The sequence below is a fragment of the Pleurodeles waltl genome, chromosome 8 (genome assembly GCF_031143425.1).
Source record: "Pleurodeles waltl isolate 20211129_DDA chromosome 8, aPleWal1.hap1.20221129, whole genome shotgun sequence".
NCBI lineage: Eukaryota > Metazoa > Chordata > Amphibia > Caudata > Salamandridae > Pleurodeles > Pleurodeles waltl.
Genome location: NC_090447.1, coordinates 197,141,858 through 197,161,186, shown reverse-complemented (window position 1 = coordinate 197,161,186; position 19,329 = coordinate 197,141,858). Strand labels below are relative to the sequence as shown.

General features: G+C 44.3%; 1 protein-coding gene across 6 annotated transcripts in view; it reads left to right on the top strand.

Moving 5' to 3' along the window:
* The window catches only part of MAP3K7CL (MAP3K7 C-terminal like), a 207,190-nt gene that overhangs the window by 169,529 nt on the left and 18,332 nt on the right, over nt 1–19,329 (top strand). For 3 of the 6 annotated variants that reach the window (XM_069204069.1, XM_069204066.1, XM_069204063.1), the window contains exon 3: nt 11,512–11,573. In XM_069204069.1, the coding sequence (XP_069060170.1) occupies nt 11,512–11,573 (62 nt within the window). The remainder of the gene's footprint in view (nt 1–11,511; nt 11,574–19,329) is intronic. The other 3 variants (XM_069204065.1, XM_069204064.1, XM_069204068.1) reach the window with 1 other exon arrangement.

The window sequence follows — 19,329 nt, the reverse complement described above, 5'->3', positions numbered from 1 at the left end:
TACCTTATTCATTCTTTAAAAACATATGTATAAAATATTTTAATGTTAAAAATATACATTATCGATAAAAATTAGTTTATTTTAAAATAATTGAATGACCTTTTTAAATTTAAAAATAAATGTAACTTTGATTTTAAAAAATAACTAAATTCGCTGTTAGTCTTAGTAACTTTGAATACATAATAAACAAATATAAACGTTTTACTTTAGGTGGGATTCATTTTTGTTTTAGAAAAAATCTTTAAAATAATTTACATTTATTATAACAACATTTATTTAAAATTTAGTTAATATTGCAGTTATGTTTTCAAAAGATTATACATTTGAAATACTTATATAAAATTATTTAACGTTAAAATTTAACATATAAAGATGTATTTAAAAAAAAAGAAGCTTTAATAGACTTGTATTGATTTTGCCACCATAGTGAAAGCACCGCCTGGATTGTGGAGGTCTGCTCCAAGTGTGTGGAATGTCAACTTTACGGACATATTTGACATTTTTTCCGACCCCACCCTCTATTTCAAAAGTGTGAGTCTACACATTTGAGCAGCTCTACAATTGTAAACAGTGAATAGCCAAAAGTGTAAACGTAGACGTCTAGATGTACTCATGTTCAAGTTTACCTTAATGAATCATTCCTGGAAAGGTTCAGTAAATATGTATTTGTTTGGAAATGCAATAATGTTGTCCTCAAATATCAGTTTATGAAAACATACACATTTTGCTGGTAAATGTAAGCTTTTCATTTTGGTAAAATGAACTCAGCACATAAAAATGCTTGTAATTCCATGAAACACACTATTAAGGAAATTATTTTTCTGTTCCCTAATCTCAATTTGTCATTTTTATCATGTACTCACATGTACCATTGCCACACGTTCTGCTTACTATGCCCAGTATCACCATCACATGCCAGAAATGCTGATCATATGGCAGAGAATTTACCAATATGAAAGGGGTGGGCACCAATGTGCCAAGTAGAAACTCAATATGCATAATTACCTCTATTATCCCGGGTCCTGCATTATACCAGGGCTAAGTACCATCTTGCAGTTGATGCCCACAATATTCCTTGATATTCCGCTATCATGCTACAGCCAGAATTTTTGCTAGGGATGGGTAACATTGTGCAATGGGTGTCAACTATATGCTAAGTATTCAATCAATCAATCAATCAATCACTGCATTTGTAAAGCGCGCTACATACCCGCAAGGGTCTCAAGGCGCTGGGGAGGGGGGGTGCTACTGGTCGAAGAGCCAGGTCTTGAGGAGTCTTCTGAAGGCCGGCAGGTCCTGGGTCTGTCGTAGGATGGTGGGGAGAGTGTTCCAGGTCTTGGCGGCGAGGTAGGAGAAGGATCTGCCGCCGGCGGTGGTTTTTCGGATGCGGGGGACTGTGGCGAGGGCGAGGTTGGCTGAGCGGAGGCTTCGGGTGGGGGTGTGGAAGCTGAATCGGTTGTTGAGGTAGGTGGGTCCGGTGTTGTGCAGTGCTTTGTGTGCGTGGATCAGGAGCTTGAAGGTGATCCTTTTGTTGACGGGGAGCCAGTGCATGCCTCTCAGGTGGAGTGTGATGTGGCTGCGGCGGGGGACATCGAGGATGAGTCGGGCCGAGGCGTTCTGGATGCGTTGGAGCCGTCTCAGGAGCTTGTTTGTAGTTCCTGAGTAGAGGGCGTTCCCGTAGTCGAGTCTGTTGGTGATGAGGGCCTGGGTAACGGTTTTCTCGTGTCGAGGGGGATCCATTTGAAGATCCTGCGGAGCATACGGAGGGTGTTGAAGCAGGACGCGGAGACGGCGTTGACTTGCCTGGTCATGGAGAGAGTGGAGTCGAGGATGACCCCCAGGTTGCGTGCGTGGTCCGTGGGTTCCGGGGCTGTGCCTAGTGACGTGGGCCACCAAGAGTCGTCCCAGGCTGATGGGGTGGGTCCGAGAATGAGGACCTCCGTCTTGTCTGAGTTCAGCTTCAGTCTGCTGTCCTTCATCCAGTCGGCTATGGCCTTCATTCCTCTGTGGAGGTTAGCTTTGGAGGTGTGGGGATCTTCGGTGAGGGATATGATCAGCTGGGTGTCGTCGGCGTAAGAGATGATGTTGAGGTTGTGTTGTCGTGCGACGTGGGTGAGGGGGGCCATGTAGATATTGAACAGTGTCGGGCTGAGGGAGGATCCCTGTGGGACGCCGCAGATGATCTCAGTGGTTTTGAAGCGGAAGGGTGGGAGGCGGACGCTCTGGGTTCTGCCGGAGAGGAAGGATGTGGTCCAGGCCAGGGCCTTCTCTTGGATACCGGCGTCATGGAGGCGTGCTGATAGGGTGCGGTGGCAGACCGTGTCAAAGGCTGCTGATAGGTCCAGGAGGATGAGGGCGGCTGTTTCTCCTTTGTCCATCAGGGTCCGGATGTCGTCAGTGGCGGCGATGAGGGCGGTCTTGGTGCTGTGGTTACTGCGAAAACCAGATTGGGACGGGTCCAGGATGTTGTTGACTTCGAGGTAGCGGGTCAGCTGTTTGTTGACAATCTTCTCGGTCACTTTTGCCGGGAAAGGGAGCAGGGAGATGGGACGGAAGTTCTTGAGGTCCTTGGGGTCCGCCTTGGGCTTCTTCAGAAGGGCGTTGATCTTGGCGTGCTTCCAGCTTTCTGGGAAGGTTGCTGTCTCGAAGGAACAGTTGATTGTTTTCCAGAGGTGGGGCGCGATGGCTGCGCTGGCTTTGTTGAAGACGTGGTGAGGGCAGGGGTCCGATGGGGATCCGGAGTGGATGGAGTTCATGGTTTTGATGGTGTCTTCGTCACTGACGCTGGACCAGACGGTCAGGCGACTGGTGCGAGTGGTAGTCGCAGGGGTGGTGGACTCAGTGGTGGGTGCGGGGGGGTCGGGGTTGAAGCTGTCGTGGATGTCGGTGATCTTGCGGTGGAAGAAGGTGGCTAGGGAGTCGCACAGGTCTTGAGATGGCGGGATGTCGTTGGTGATGGAGCTGGGGTTGGAGAGTTCTTTCACGATGCTGAAGAGCTCTTTGGTGTTGTGTGCGTTGTTGCCTAGGCGGTCCTTGAAGGCGGTCTTCTTGGCGGTCCTGATGAGTTGGTGATGTCTGCGGGTGGCGCTCTTGAGGGCTGTGTGGTTGTCTGGTGTTCGGTCGTGGAGCCATTTCTTCTCCAGCTTCCGACAGGTGTGCTTGGAGATCCGGAGGTCCTCGGTGAACCAGGCGGCTTTCTTGTTGGTGTGGTTGGTTGTAAAGGTCTTGAGAGGGGCGAGGGTGTTGGCGCAGTCGTTGATCCACTGTGTGAGGTTGGTCGCGGCAGTGTCTGGATCGGTGGGGTCGGTGGGTGGTCTCAGGGCGAGGGCGGTAGTCAGTTGGTCCCCGGTGACCTTGCCCCAGCAGCGGCGTGGTAGCTGTTGGGTGCGGTGGTGGGTTTTCTGAAGGTGAAGTGGACGCATCTGTGGTCGGTCCAGTGTGGTTCGGTGGTGTGGTTAAAGGAGACGTGGGGGCTTGCGGAGAAGATGGGGTCCAGCGTGTGTCCAGCGGCGTGAGTGGGTGTCGTTACTAGCTGTTTGAGTCCGAGGTTGGCGAGGTTGTCGATCAGGGCGGTGGAGTTGACGTCGTTGTTGTTCTCGAGGTGGAAGTTCAGGTCCCCAGGAGGATGTAGTCCATGGAAGCGAGGGTGTGGGTGCTGATGAGGTCAGCGATGGTGTCACTGAACTGTGGGCGGGGTCCGGGAGGTCTGTAGATGAGAGTTCCTCTGAGGGTGGTGTTGGGGTCGGTGTGGATCTGGAAGTGCATGTGCTCGGCGGTGGTGAGGGTGTCATCGGTGTTCGTTGAGATTTTGATGGAGTCTTTGTGGATGATGGCGATTCCTGCTCCCACTCCGTTGGTGCGGTCTCTGCGGGAGATCTTGTAGCCCTGTGGGATGGCTATGGCAATGTCTGGTGCTGAGGTGGCGTTCAGCCAGGTTTCCGTCAGGAAGGTGACGTCAGGGGCAGTGGAGTCTAGGAGGTCCCAAAGTTCGATGGTGTGCTTGCGAGCGGAGCGGGTGTTGAGGAGGATGCAGCGGAGGTGGTTGGGTTCTCTGGCTGGTGGTGTGGAGGGTTGGATGCTGGTGAGTCTGCAGTTCCGGCAGGTGAAAGGCCCCTGGGTGCGTTTCGGGATGTCCTGCAACGGCAAACTAACTGAGGTCTACTGAGTGCAAGGTGACGTTTATAGGGTTGAATACCCTGCAGGGGGCTCTGAGCTGTTAACAGGGAAGATGGCAAAGAATTCACTAATGTGCAAGAGGTGGGCACTGCAGGGACCTGCCCCAACACTCCAATCGGGCCCCTTCTCCTACCTGCTCTGTGGCATATGCTGTTGGAGGGAAGGACATCGGAGTAGGCTCGTTCATCCTCCCACTCTCTGAAGCCCATTGAAGGAGACAGAAGTTCCCCTCTGCAGATCCCTGCACCCACACCTGCCTTATGCAGAGTTGGTCATAGCTGGGCATAATTGGTCCAGTATGCCCTGCTGTTAGCTTTGGCATTTTATTCCTTGTGCTATACTTGGGTGGTCTGGTAAGTGTTCGTTGTTGTTGCACCTGAAAACGTGCAATGCTGATGCCAGTGGTGTATCTGTTCTGTGGTTGAGAGAAAGCTTGCACTGCTGCTGCTCTCTTAATTCCTTGTGTATTAAGGTTGCACCACTACTTCCTGTCCACGCGTGTGCGCGCACGCATGTGTGTGAAAGAGAGAGAGAGACAGAGAGAGAGAGGGAGAAAGAGAGGATTCTGCAGCATCCATGTGTGCAAAGCAGGTGTTCTATCTCTAACTTTAGCTACAAGTTACTCCACCTGACTATGAATGTACTATGCCAGCAGTAGTCAGTGTTCTCCCGCAACATGTTAGCAGTTTACATCACTACCATTAAATTAGATAACATTTTATTTTATTTAAGGAGGGAGGAGGGAATTGGCATAAAAAGTGTTTTAAGATCACTAATCTACACTAAGAATTGCCATGCTGCATATCCGACGATGCCCCAGGATACAAAGGCCCTCATTACGAGTGTTGTGGCATTTTTGTCAGTAATCCAGGGGACCGGAATCTCTGATTCCGGCCAGAATCTCAGCACCAAATTTAAGCAATTACAATTTTACTTCTCAGAATGAGGAATAACTACATTGATTCAGTAATACTTAGTACTTTCCACGCAGTTTTACCAGTTCTGGGGATAACATTGAAACTTTCAACCTACTCAGAGCAGGGCAAACATGTAATTGGATGGCCTGGTGGGGATAGATAATCAGGGCAGGCTTGAGCACTGTCAGCTCCCCCCTTGCAGCTGCAGGTGTCCAGCGTGAACTGGGTTCTGCTCCTGCCCGCAACTCCTATCCAAGCAGCATGTAAAAGGGTGGAATGAATGGATTTAGAGTTCTTTGGACCAGATAATTCTGAATTGTGGGTGGCAGAATTCCACCTATAGTTGTCGTGCTGAGTGAAATTCCACAACTCAAAATGAGGGCTTTAGAGCGAAGTTAACTGCCATGATCCATGTAAAATAAATACAGGAGTCTTGATAGCACGTTTCGCACTACAGAAAAAGAATAGCTCTGGGAATTGTAACTCTTCCAGTATGTATGAGGTAATGAAGTTAGCTTGTTTTGTGAACCCGCGGTCTGTCTCTGTCGACCTATTTACATTCCAAAAAGCATGCGAATGTGTGAAGCAGAGAGAACAAAATCCATTACAGGCTCACTGCTCTGAAGCACTTCCTGTGCTAACATCATGTACTGTCAGGAGAATGAAAACCAGTACGCTGGCAGAGGCACTGAGGGATGGCGGAAATAAGTGAAGGTTATTTTTAAAAAACACATAACGTCGTGTTAATTTTCATTAGCGTTTGTTTCTCAAGGTTATTCTACTAATGGACATGCTGTGTAGTTATTCAACTATAACATTAAGGAGCAGTTATGTTCATAAGAAGATATATTTCTGAGAGAAATGGCAATACAATCTTCAGTGCAATTCCTTCACAGAAAACTCACAGATCCAGTTATTTTCAAATTATCTTTATTTATTTTTTATTTCTTCTCATGTTCCTTCTTGGTAACAAATCAAATAAACCTGAAGTACTCCTCTGTTCATAAATCAGTACTAGCCGTTCTTTCTTAGTAACAGCTTTGACTGATTTGTTTAGTGCTTGGGCAAGGTCACAAAACACGTTTGTTTACCTGAAAACCTGTTTTTCTGCAACGAGTACACTATACTCTAGGCTTTTAACACAGTAAGGCTATGGTTGTTGATTTACAGCCTTGAAAATTCCCCAGGCTTGCAGGTCACCCGTGGGGCGAAACGTGTTGGATATGTTGATTTATTGACAGAGACGAACTAAAGCTGAACTTGATTTGTCACTGAGAATGAATGGCTATTATTGGTTTATGAAAAGAGGAGTATTACAGCCAAGAAGGAACATGACAAGAAATAAAAACGAAAAAAATTAAGACAAAATCATTTGAAAATAACCGAATCTTTGAGTTTCTGAGAAGGGTTTTGGGGGCCTCTGTTACACCCGTAAGATACAGTTGCTATTGAGTAAAGTGAAAAGTTGATGCATAATTCTCGCCTCTGGTCCTGACATGGAAAATAGGTCACAGCCAGCGCACACTGTTCAGCAAGAAAAACATGGGATGATATCAGCAAAAACCGCGGGTTTTGTCTGGGTCTGACAATATTTCAAGAAATCAGTGTCCAATGATGTGGAAATGCTGAGGGGGAATCAGTGAAGTTTGGCGTAGGAGTTCAGCCCAAAGACATGCAATTTTTGGGTGCACGAGGAATAGGAGGTGGTGGGGTACAAAACAGAGTGCAAGCCACAGTGGCACAGAATTAAATAGTGGTAGGGTCATAGAATCTGAGCAAAGGAGGAGGAAGTGGGAAAAATACAACATTGAAAAGCAGATGAAGAGTGAGTGGGGTGGACTCCATCCTGCGCCAAGGAGGATGTAGCAGGACAGGTTAGGTAACGGCTGAGGGGGGAATGGATGGGGAAGCAAATATCAAGTGAGGACCCAGGTGGTGTGAGGGAGAGTGGATGTAGCACATGGAACTGGGAGCTAAAAGTACTAAAACGTTTTAAAAAGCCACAAAACTAGTTCCATGACATCAACGGTTGAATGCTACACCCAATCAAATCAAAAGAGCTATTTTCCAGGGGATGGGACAAAAAGCAGAATAGGGAGGAAAGCCACCAATAAGAACAAAGCAAGTGAAATTGAGAAGAAACCATCTAATTATGAGCAAGGCTCACTCTAGAGAGTGCTGTATACGATGCAAGACACTAAAAATACTGTTTAGCAGCTTGATCATAAATTCCTACAACAAAGATGGAAATGAGGATTGAGAAATGTCTGTGTCTTTCATTTTCTGGCACTAGGAGGGTCTGCATTTTTATGGCCTCCTTTTGAATCTGTATAAAACCCAGATGATCATTTCTCAGGAGAATTATTTGATCAGGACCTAAACAGACTGGGTACCTGACACTGGGGTTGGGGCCACCTTGGAGTGTCAGGAGTTGAACAACCATTGGTCCCAGGATGAGGATCAATAATTCTTTAACTGGCTGGAGGTTTTGGCCTATCTCTGGGCTCCTCCATGAACAGCTCTAGCCTGCACGAATGAGATGGTCTAGTACACATGGGCATAAAAAGGTGGTGAAAGCATATGTGAACTTCCAAGAATGCACAAGGTGACTGAAGCTTACTAACGTTGCCTAGGACATCTAATCCAGCTGCTTTCCCTGAAGATTTTGTATGTCCAGAGGTGAGACAATTCTTGAATGGACCATACTCTGTCACATATGTCCTCTCTCCAGTGATGTTTTCTGAGCTTTCAGCTTAGTATGTCCTCTGTGACTAGAACATTTGGGGTCTGCAGGCAATGCCCACTTTGTCCATTTTTGCTCAGATCAGTTGTGTCCAGAAGCATGGGGTGGATGCTCTGTCTTTCCCTTGTCCTCTGGATCTGTAATATTTTCTCTCCCACTGCTCTTATCTTGATGCTGCTGGGGAAGATCTAGGTAGGAACAATCATGGTGATTGTCATTGCCCCTTTTTGGTCTCAGTGGCTCTAGTTCCCTGGACTCATCTGACTGGCGGTCTGCCTGCTTTATCACCTCCTGGCTCACCCTTTGCCTCTCCAATTCCCTTTCCTCCCTCTCCAGTCTCTTGCCTATCTTCACCTCATGGCCTAGAAGTCAAGACTGTGGGCTACAGAGGAAGAGACAGATATTCCAAGGACATATCCTATTCTTTTCAGGGGTCTAGGTGTTCATTTACAGTCGCTTGCTGAGTCAAACAAATGTTATACATAGAATTATAATGCAGGAGTAATAGGCTCCTCCTTAGGTTCTTGGGATCCTTCCACATTTTAGATCGCCTGCATGACGGTTTCCTCAGGAGGATGGTTGCTTTTTCCCTGGGTGCCCATAAAGCACCCATACAAGGTTTCCAGGACTCCTGGGATTCATTGGCTGACACTTTTACCTTAGCATCCTACTTGGGTTTTAAATTTTGTAACTGGGAAAGCCTCAGGTTTACTCCCTTCAAGTCTCTAGATTCCGCCTTGGCTGTTGGTGACAGTTGAATTTCTGGTGGCAGCTAGTCGATTCATAGGTTGAGTAAAATGGAGACTTTGGTAATCATTCACAATTACCTATTATCCTGGCAGGGCTAGTCTGTATCCTGTTCTGGGTTTCTCTCCAAAGGTGCTCTCTGTTTCATGTCTTCCCAAAAAATGTCCTGTTAATTTTATGGCCTCGTCCTTCCTTGGAAGTGAAAGAGGTGGCAGTATTGTTACTACCCTGGTATCTGTCAGGCCCGTCTTCTATACAAGAATAGGACCCTGGATTTTAGGTCCACAGAACCGTTTTTCCTACTCATGGGCTGGTTGGCCGTGGCTAGAAGTCGAAAACTGCTTCTTTGAGAATGTTGGTTTAGATGGCCACTACTCAAGTTTATCTTAGGTTGGGCATAGCAGTCCAAGTTGGGTGTTCGACTCTTGACATGGCAATAAACCCAAAACAGATCAGAAGCCACCTCAGTTGCTACAGCTGATGTCAAATCAAGTTGGGACTTGAAGACATGCATGACGTGGAGAGTCAGGGATGGTATCTTTCTCATTACGTTTAATTCTTAAAAAGGAAGCATGTATTGTGGCACAACAATGTTGATTATCATCCTTTGGTAGATATTTTCTCTAGAGGCTCAATTTCAACCTTCTCTCTTTAACATTAATAGGTAGTCTTAGGGAATGTTTATGTTTTGTGATCAAGAACCCTAATCCTGCCACCACTGTCATGGTGGTGGAGATTTCCTGGAACTACTTCGTAATGCCTGAATCACTAATAAAACATCAGGACACAACAATTCCTTTCAACGTGTTTCTAAGTATTAATCTGACTCCTCTCCTGAAGATTTTTCAATTCTACTAACTATCCAAGGGCCGCATTACATACAATGCACAGATGACTTATCAATTTTCAAGTGGTGGTAATACAGATTTGCCAATGACACTTTTAATTAGTGCACATATTGTTCTCATGCTGATTAATTGTGAACTGATTAGTCAGTACAAATGGTAGTGCAAAACTTCCCAGTTAACTGGAGATCCACTGTCATTAATTGGTATTTATTTTCTTTTTAGCTTTTATTTTTTGTGAACATCTCAATATCAGGCACTTTATTGACATAATTCACATGGTTATCAAAAACTACATAAACTTCAACACATAACACATCTATAGAAAATTAATCACCATGTAAAATGCTGAAAACCACCTCTCCAAGCATGCCATCACTCATTCTCACAACCTCCAGTTAAACCTTACATGATTATGGGTGTAGAGGGTATCAGACTTGTATCATTTATACTTACAAAGTGCCTGGATACCACCGTATAAAATAGGACTAGCCTATTGGAGAGGAAGCAGAACTGCCCAGTTATCAGTTCAAAACTGCTTAGGGCTGCATTACGAGCTTGGCGGTCCATGGACTGCCATGTTGGCGGTCCGACCGCCGCAACTCTGTAGCTACGAGTTTGGCTATGGAACTGCCAAAAGACCACCAGGGGTCCACCAACCCCGTCTCTGCTGTGGTAAATGTTAGAGATCTCGGCATTGGGACTGCCATGGCTATTAAGACCTGCTGGACCGCCAAGTTTTCATTGAAAATACCACCGCCATGGAAAGCTTGGTGGTCGGGCAGGTAAGGGGCCCAAAACAGGAGGCCCTAGGGGGTATGGGCACATGGAGGAGAAGTGGGGGCCATGCGGGCCCCTCAAAAAGTTTGGGGTTTGGGAGTGCTCTGTGTCTCATGCACGGTGCATGAGAAACAGGGTGTCCATTGTGCTGAAAGGTAGGTGAGCATGGGCGGTAGTAGCTCCGTTCTACTGCCCCATGCTGCCGCCCACCAGTCATTCCAGCCCTAAGAAGAACCCGTAATACGACAATCCTTGGACCGTCGGCCAGGTGCCCTTTGACTGACCATCACCATGCGGTCCGACGGGCAGACCGCCAAACTCATAATGAGGCAATGAGTCTCTAGTGCAGTGGATGTAACCTAACACCTCATGATATGCCTATATGATCCATATGCTGCCTTCTAATTAGCCTTACTTCAACAATTAGTTTGGAATAGTGAGTTTTGTTTTGTACCTTAAATTATGAATTTTCCACTTCATCCTCCACACTCAGTTGTCCTTTATTTCTTTTTGAAACGGTCAGTTCTATCCTGTGGCAGCTAAACATATTTATATTTTGCATACATGTAACAAATTGCGAACGTTAGTTTTTGCTGTGGCAGAACTGCACTTGTTGCAACAATAAAAAGCATGGGAACAGTAGACACACTGTTGTATTGTGTATTGACTGCTAAATAGCGATTAGGATCAAATAAGCAATAACTGTTAAATGTAATTCATGTAATTTGACCCTGATGTTTTAGAAAACGGAACCATCTCATTGTAACTGCAGCACATTTGGAATAAAACCTCAATATTTACTCTTTTTCCTGAACTTGGCACTATTTACCATATTGTCCACTTTGAAAATCAGCAGCGAGCCCTTCTTGATGTGTTCAGTATTTGCATTAGATCACATAATTTTGTATCGGAGCAGCAATTTTGCATCAACATTTGCACCAAAAGATCAGTGAAAAAATATTTGCATCGATTGGATGTAGAAACTGCACTGAACTGTCACTGGAGTAACTGCCAAGTACAATGGCCTTCCTGTTGTTGCAAAGTTTGGAGAAAATGGAAAGTGCCAAATTCTGCAGTCTGGTGAAGAAGGGGATACAACAGTTGTTTGGAAGGAACTAAGGGAATAAGAAAGGCGTAGAGGTAGAGCAAATAGCAGGGATGTGCAGAGCAGAGGCATGAAGTGGCAAGAGAAAATTAATGCAGCCTTTATGATATATTTGAATAAAGACCTAAGAATGCTGATGCATGTTTCCTCAGAATTCATAGGACCACATATGAATCGACTTTTTGTTTTATATTTCAGAAGATACTCCTCCTAAGAGCACATTTCCTCTATCGTTTCCAGATCTAGACCAGCAACTTCAGGTAAATACAGAAGCATTTTTTATTCTAACTTTTGATGTTACCACTTGATAAACATTTTAACATGCTATGAGGTTTTTAATGTGTATTTGAAAAAACGGTTTCAATATATTATACTGGATTTTATTCTAAATTATGTTTGCTGACTTCCTTAGAAGTCTCTCTCACTTTCCCAGAAAATGTCTCAGGGTTAGGGGTTGCCAAATGATGTGCATTAGTAAAAGGCCTCCGTAGTCCTCGAAAAAGGAGAAGAAAAAAACGAAGGAACTGACAAAGAAGTGACAATGACATAAGGCACTTTTTTGTTCTATAGGGCTAAGGGCGTTGTGCAGTGAAAAGATAGCTTTTGGGCTAAATAAATGGAAATTGAAGAACTGTTTGAGGCTTGTCCTTAGTTTTGAATCCCTCACGCACTACATTCCTATCGAATTTAATGCAAGTACACTGAATGCCTAATTACAAGTGGCTCATGAAAGTGTGATTCATTGCATCCGTGCGTATACATCTGTTTGCGCAGGGATCCCAACTACAATTTATGGGATATTTATCACAACTGGTAATTTATCGGGTGAGATGAAGATAGCATTACCTTTTAGCAGGTCAGACCTGAAAAGCATAAATACAACTTTGTTTCAGAGCAGACACTACCTCCGTGCTAGGTACACTTGCAATTCAGTAGTCCTAGACACTGCACTTGAATATTGGAAGTTCATGTCTAGGTCAAGCTATATCTAATTGGAGAGCGTTGATGACAAGTCCTAGACTATCCATCTGATTGAAGTAAATTTAACCACAAGTCATCATCAGTACATCTTGCAGTTGTTGTTAATGTTGTTATTTTTGTCACCTGAAGAGAAACCAGACGGTGAGGGGAAAGCTAGCAAACTCTTCATGCACTGTTCAACCAACTACTCATTTTCTGAAGATCTTCAAAGAAGCTATTTTTATGTAGTTGTTCCGGAGATGAGGCAATGAGATTAACAGAAGGCCAATTCCTCTTCTGAAGTCACCTATCATCAGTGCTTAATTTGTAAATAAAAATGTGCTGGTGCCCAAAGCCCTCCTCTCAAAAAAGTGGCTTCTGCAATTAAATCTGAGAACACGGAAGCGGGGCGTAATCCTGAAACCATCTCGGGGGGGGGTTTAATCTATTTACAGCCACTCCCTGCCCCTTCAGCTCACTCTAGCAGCTTTCTACTTTCTCCCTTTTTGACGCTTTTTCGTTTTTCCTTTCCTCTGTCTTTCCCATATGTGTCTTTTGCCCACAGCAAATGCTTGAGGCAGAAGAATAAGCCCCGGCCCTCAAAAATAAGTGCCGGTGCTCAGCACCGGAAACAACAAGCACAATTTAAGCACTGATTACCATGAAGGAGACAAAAACAACATCCATCCTGACTACTGCCAGCTTCCTGCACTGTAATCCTGTATATGTTTCGCTCTCCATGTTGAGAAACTGTGTCACACAAATAGCTTATATCTCTTGCGATCTATGGCTCCTGTAATTAGAAAAGGAGCCCAGACCTCCACTTAGTAGTTGTAAACATGCTACTTTTATAGTAACATTTGAGAAACATAAATCAGTGCATCTTTATTCCCAGTATGCAAAATACAGGGCTAGCATAACCGTTGTCAAAGTTATTCTCATTAAACAACTGGCGAGCAGGCAAGTATGCCTGCAGGGGGAACAAGGAAGTAACATGGTAGCATTACCACCTATAAATTACCCATGTAGTAATTGTAATGGCAAATCCTCTCTCCCCTTACAGTCAGTTGACTTACAGTCATCACATATTTGTAACCAGTGGCTGGGTTTATGACCCATTGCTCTCGTGGCAGTGATAAGCGGTGCAGGGTGTTCCCACTGGATGTCCGGTCAGGAGTAACATCTAGTATAATAAGGAAAAGGGCAGCTTTGACCAGTGGGTACGAAGCTCACCACAAGGAGAATAACCCTCCTGGGGGAAGTGTTAGTAGGATCACCAGACATGGCACACTAATAGAGTTAGAACCCTATCCACATTAAGGGTGGGAAAGATTGAGTTTAACCTTGAGCTGGGCTAATTCCTGACAAAGGGCCTGATCTAGGTCCTGGCAGTGTTACCTGCAAGCTGCGTCCATGGCTGGCCCGAGAAAACCGCCATGTCGACATTGTTCCACTGACTGTATTTAGATGTATTGCGGCTGAGCCAAAGACTGCCTCGGTGGAGCACCCTTCCTAGCCATCAAGCAGGCAGCTTCCCGCCGGCCGTATTTAAATGTTACAGTTGGAGAGGCAGTGTCCTGCCAGTGCTTTGCTGACTGAGAGAGGGCATTGCTGGACCCAATGGACATCAGACAATGGCAGTGGCCGCGGAATACAGATAAGTCACACACACTCTACCCTTCACATATGCATACCCCTGCATCACACATGACACAACACACCACATACACACCATTATCCATTGCCATTCTATCACAACACCTACATGATGCAAACACATACCTGTACATCCATCACACAACATACACACACTACCCACCCACAAATGCACACTCATCTACACAAACACTCACAAGCACAACTACACACATCACAACAGCGACCATCACACAACAACATGCACCTGAATTCTGCATGGAGCAACACACCACATAACACAACATATACAACAACATCCACACTATATGCAAGTGGCACACATACAGACACAACCGCATCACTCACTACACCTCCCTCCACCTCAACCAGTCAAACACATTGCAAACACACATACACGTACTGAGTCAGTATGGTTTACTATTTTATCTGCAGCGACACATTATTATGTACATGGGGGAAATCTGCCTTAGACTGCAGTTTTGCTTTCCTTTGGCCTATAAAATCAATCAAGATATCAAAGTGAGGTGAACCACGTGTGCCAAGATGGATTATGCAAGTCCCAAGCAGATACATGAACTCTTTATGGATCATCTAGAATGTTCATATTTCCCTGACTCAGCTCAGAATCAGAGCACAGGCCTTTTGTCACCATGGTGGGCCAAGTTAATTATATTGCTCCCCAGCAGAAGGAACAAAGGCCTCCCCACACAAAATGCATAATAGTGCTTTCCTCTCCTTTTGTGGAGGAAGGGTAGGGAAGAAAAGCTACATCTGCTAATTTGCTGTCACTCTATACCAGGCTGGGGATAGCCGAGGCTCACTGAACAAAGGAGCAAAGCGAGGCTACTAAAGCCAACAAAGAAGGGGGGCACTATTTGAAGTTTTGGTGGGAAAGGTCCTGGCACTAATGGCTGTGTCTTTGGGAAGCAGAGCGACCATCACACTTAGCTTACTTACTCTGCCTGCACATAGCCGGCAGGGGAAAAGCAGGCTCCCATCTCTCGCATTGGCAGAGGTAGGAGCCGGCTGGCTAGGTAGCCGGCAGGGGAAGCCGGATGCATACTCCCCAAGAGACCCCAAACTTTTTGGCATGTGGTGTGCCAATGGGGCAACTGGCCCCCAAACAAAAAAAACTAAAAAACAATAAAAAGTAAAAAGGATTGTGGCATCCCCCAAAACCCCGGATTTTCATCATTTTATTAAGCCGTCCCAGGGCTAGATCTTTTGCTTTATAGCTAGGAGTGCAGTTCCCTCTAGGGGCTGGTTTTATGGCTGCATTTTATGTGACCTGAAAGTCTAAAAAAGAAGAGACAGTCACATTATAGTCATTTCAATGCGTTAATAAACATTTATGTTGACAGTGAATGTTGCACAATATTGAAATGCCCTACTAACAATGATTACTGCATTTACACATTTTTATTATTAATTACATGAAGTTTTAGTATGTGTGGTCTTTGTCTTTAGATGTGATGACCACTGACAAACCAATAGGCTTGTTTCTTTTAAAATCATACCATCCTATGCTGAGATGAGCTATCTGGTATAGGAAGCAGTACTTTGATTTTGAGGATCATGACGTTCTAGGGGTTAAATGTGATTACAGAATGTCAACTAAGGTATTTTCTATCTGCCTAATGTATATATTTGAAAATGAATGTATAAAATGTAGTATTGTGTATGTAACAAATATACTTTTCCTTTTTCTAAAGAAAAAGCAATGACTGGACAATCGCTTATTGAATGTTGTTATTGCGTGTCAGCGAATTGTGATCACTAGTCCACCCCACCTCTCCTGAGTAGGTCTTAGACTGCTCTGCTACTGTGGGAGAGTAAAGCAACACAGTGGTGTGCCTGGTTTCCAGTAAGGAGAAATTGTGGACTTATTACTTGTGCAGGCCTCACATCCTCCACAACTAATACACCAAATTCCTACACTCTCCGTTTAATTTTAGAGTAAATGCAGAAATATGCTACCACTTTAACAAAACAAATTAGCAAGAGAGGTTAGTGCTAGTATCATCAAATTGAAATTATAGTACCTCTGCGGAACTTTTGACAAATACTGGTAATGTCCAATAAAGGATGTATATCAGTCCCTCTGAGAAGTGCATGAACTACACTATCATGCAAAGAAGTGTTGACATTATAGCATTTAACACATATATCCATGAGGTGTGTTGTACCAATACTTTTAAATAAAAATAGATTAAGTATGTTTAACAGCAGTTCTTAGAAATATAACTATTATATTTTCTTGTGACTATTAGTGAGAACTTAAGCTCAGATGAGGTGACCTGTAAATTCAGTGTTCAAGAATATGTGGTTTATTAAATCCAACCTTAAAAGGTTCTTGAGAATCATCCAGTCATTGAAACAGCTGCGCTCCAGTGGCATCTATCCAAAAACACACAACCTGCCTAGCCTGGAGCAGTGCATTATCCTGATAGGAGAAATTTCAAGACAGCAATTCCTCCAGGCTGTGCAAATCTTGTTCGATCACAGCTATCTGTCATCAGCAGCTGGCCCTGCTTAACTTCCAGGAAATAAGAAGAGAGAAGTGAGTGAGGGAAAGCATCAATAACTTCAAAAGACCTTGGTTCGCCTCCTGCATCAGCATTAAGTTACCTATTTCTGTCTTCAGCTATGGTACTAAATATTTCTCCACTTATTGTAACATCCTATCAAAACCTGTTGAGGTCTGGCCAGACATAGCCGGCAGTCTTGAACCACTGAGCTCATTTGTGAGCTCATTGTGATGAAGACTATGGGTTTGATTAAGAATTGGGTGTTAACAGCACATGTTTGAGTATCTCAAGAAAATTCTAACTCCAGAAGAAAATCCACTAGTGGATATCCTCATCTGTGCTAGTTCCACGATCAATGACAATGGGATTTGCCTCTGGATTTAGCATTTCTGTCAGAACACTGAGTATTTTATCTTACTAACTCTAAAGCAGTCTTTTAGTCTAAATGTAAAATCCCTACCAGTCCTAGTCCTTACCTCTATTGAAACACAAAGGACTGTGCATGTACATGCTTACATAAGAAGGTCAGTATATTATAACTGCCTTGTTGTGTATCAAGGTTCATACTCACATGCCAGATATTGTTGGTAATCATCACAGTTTGAAAACGTGTGAAAAAAAGATGTTCTATTCAGGGACTGTCACATCACTGCCAAGATCTGTCTCCTTCCTCTGCAGTAGAATGTCCAAGTAGGCTTGGATGAAGCCTAGGATGAAGGAGGATATGCACCAGTCCTGAACAGAGCAACACTATGCAACACAGAAAAGAACAATCTAATATTGCCCACTATTTTAATTCAGACGTTTGGAACATGATTTCAGCAGGCTATACGTACTATGAATGATTCCCTAGGACATTGTATGTACTGTGTTGTATTTGGTGAAGTTGAGTGAGGGTACCACCTATGTGGTAAGAATTTGATTTTGTGAGAGTCATCATCCCACACCCTTTTTTCATGGTATAGTGAGGTGTACATGAGAGTATATTTCTCCATACTGCAGCTCATGCCAAATTTTGCCACCATAGTGAGGTCATGCACACTTCACAAATAATTATGCCAATATACTACTGTAAGAAATTGGGTTATTAGTTGAGAGGAGTGAGAACCACTCAAGTGATAAACACAATCCTTTCCGGGCTGAAATACAAAATCCTCTAAATAAACCTATGCTTACACTTTTGGTAGCTTGGCACAAAAGCAGGCATGCTTAACTTATAGGCAATGTGTAAAGTATTTATGTAGCACTCAAAAAGTAATCAAGTGAAAACACAACACAACCAAAATCCCAACCGAATTTTGAAAACCTGAGTACATTTTATTTTAATTAATACATATCACTCCAAAATGACAAAAATTCAATGGTAGAACTGGAGTTAAGAGAACTAGCGGTTATCTGAACCTGGTCAAAGTTACTAGCTGATGGCTGACCAAGATGAAGCACGGACTGGATACAGAGATCAGGTTCATCTCAGTGAAGATTTTACCTTCTCACAGTCCAAGCCCGCGCAAGAAGTCTGAATTGGAGCTTCACATTGGCAGGAGCTGCAAGGAGATCATTGTCAGCAAGAAGAGCAGGTAGCCTCTGGAGCTTCTCTTGGTGGGAAATATGGGCAGTCACTGTTGGTGTGAAGAGCCGGACACCATCAGAACTTCTCTCTGATGGGAGACGTGGGGGTCATTGTTGACGTGGAGTCCACATGTGGTCGCGAAGAGCGCAAAACGTCTGGATTTTCAGCTTAGTCTTTGCAATTGGGAAATAGAAGCAGTACACCCTGATACCAGCTAGGAGTTTACTATCTGGTGGTGTACCTTTTGGAGATCAGGATGCACTCCAGCGGAGGGGAGCAGCAGAGTTCAGGAGGATTCTGTTGGTGCTAGTCAGCTGCAAGGAAAGCCCCTGGAAGGTTGTTGTGTCCTATAGCTTAAGCAGGAAATCAACCAACTGACTCCTGGATTCTGGGGATCCTGGGTTCAAGGTAAGCAGGACCAATCTTTATTCTTCAGACAGCAGAGCTGTCCTCCTTCTGAATCTTCCACAGGTCTTTGAATATTGTGATGTGAGGTTCTGTGTGTGCCATATTTACATTCAGTACTAACCTGCGTGTGGGGGGTACATCTCTTTGTCTACTCCTAAACTGGTTCTGGTCAGTTCCATCCTTTCCCCTGGGTTTGGCTCCAAACTGTCTAGGGTGACAAAGGGCAGGCAGGCCAAGCTGCATTTGCCAGTGACATTACAGGCAGCTTGAGAAATTAGGAAGGGAGAGGTATACACCTCAGCCTATCCATTGAAGCCCAGGAAGAGCTGAGCACAACCCCCCAAGGGCATCCTGCTCAGCAGAGGAACCCACATTCCCATACAGAGACTCCTCTTGTTCCTTGTCCGGAAGGAATACTCATTACACTACAGGAGAGTGATTACCATCATATGAGCATGACACTGGCAGTAAGGTACATTTGGTTTAGGCAGAAAAATGCCAACTTTCTACAAGTGACACTGTCAGTATAGCAACTTAAATACAACTTTACCATTAAAGAAGAATGTAAGTTGCAATTTTAATGAGTGGAAGAAGTATTTCTCAGTCTGCTCCTTAACTAACGCTATCACTCATTAAGTGCAATAAGGTAACCCAGTGTTAATCTGTGGGTGAGACAGCCTTGCTACAGTGAAAAGCGACTTTAGGAATTGTTCACTTTCAGGGTGTGTAAAACTTAAATATACATGTCCTCGTTTTTAAATACCATGCACACTGCCAATGAACCTTTAGGGCCAACCTTAGGTGTGACTTATAGATATAAAAAATGGAAAGTGTAGGCCTAGCAAAAGGTTTAATTTGCCTGGTCAACAGCAGTTTAAAACTCCACTAGAG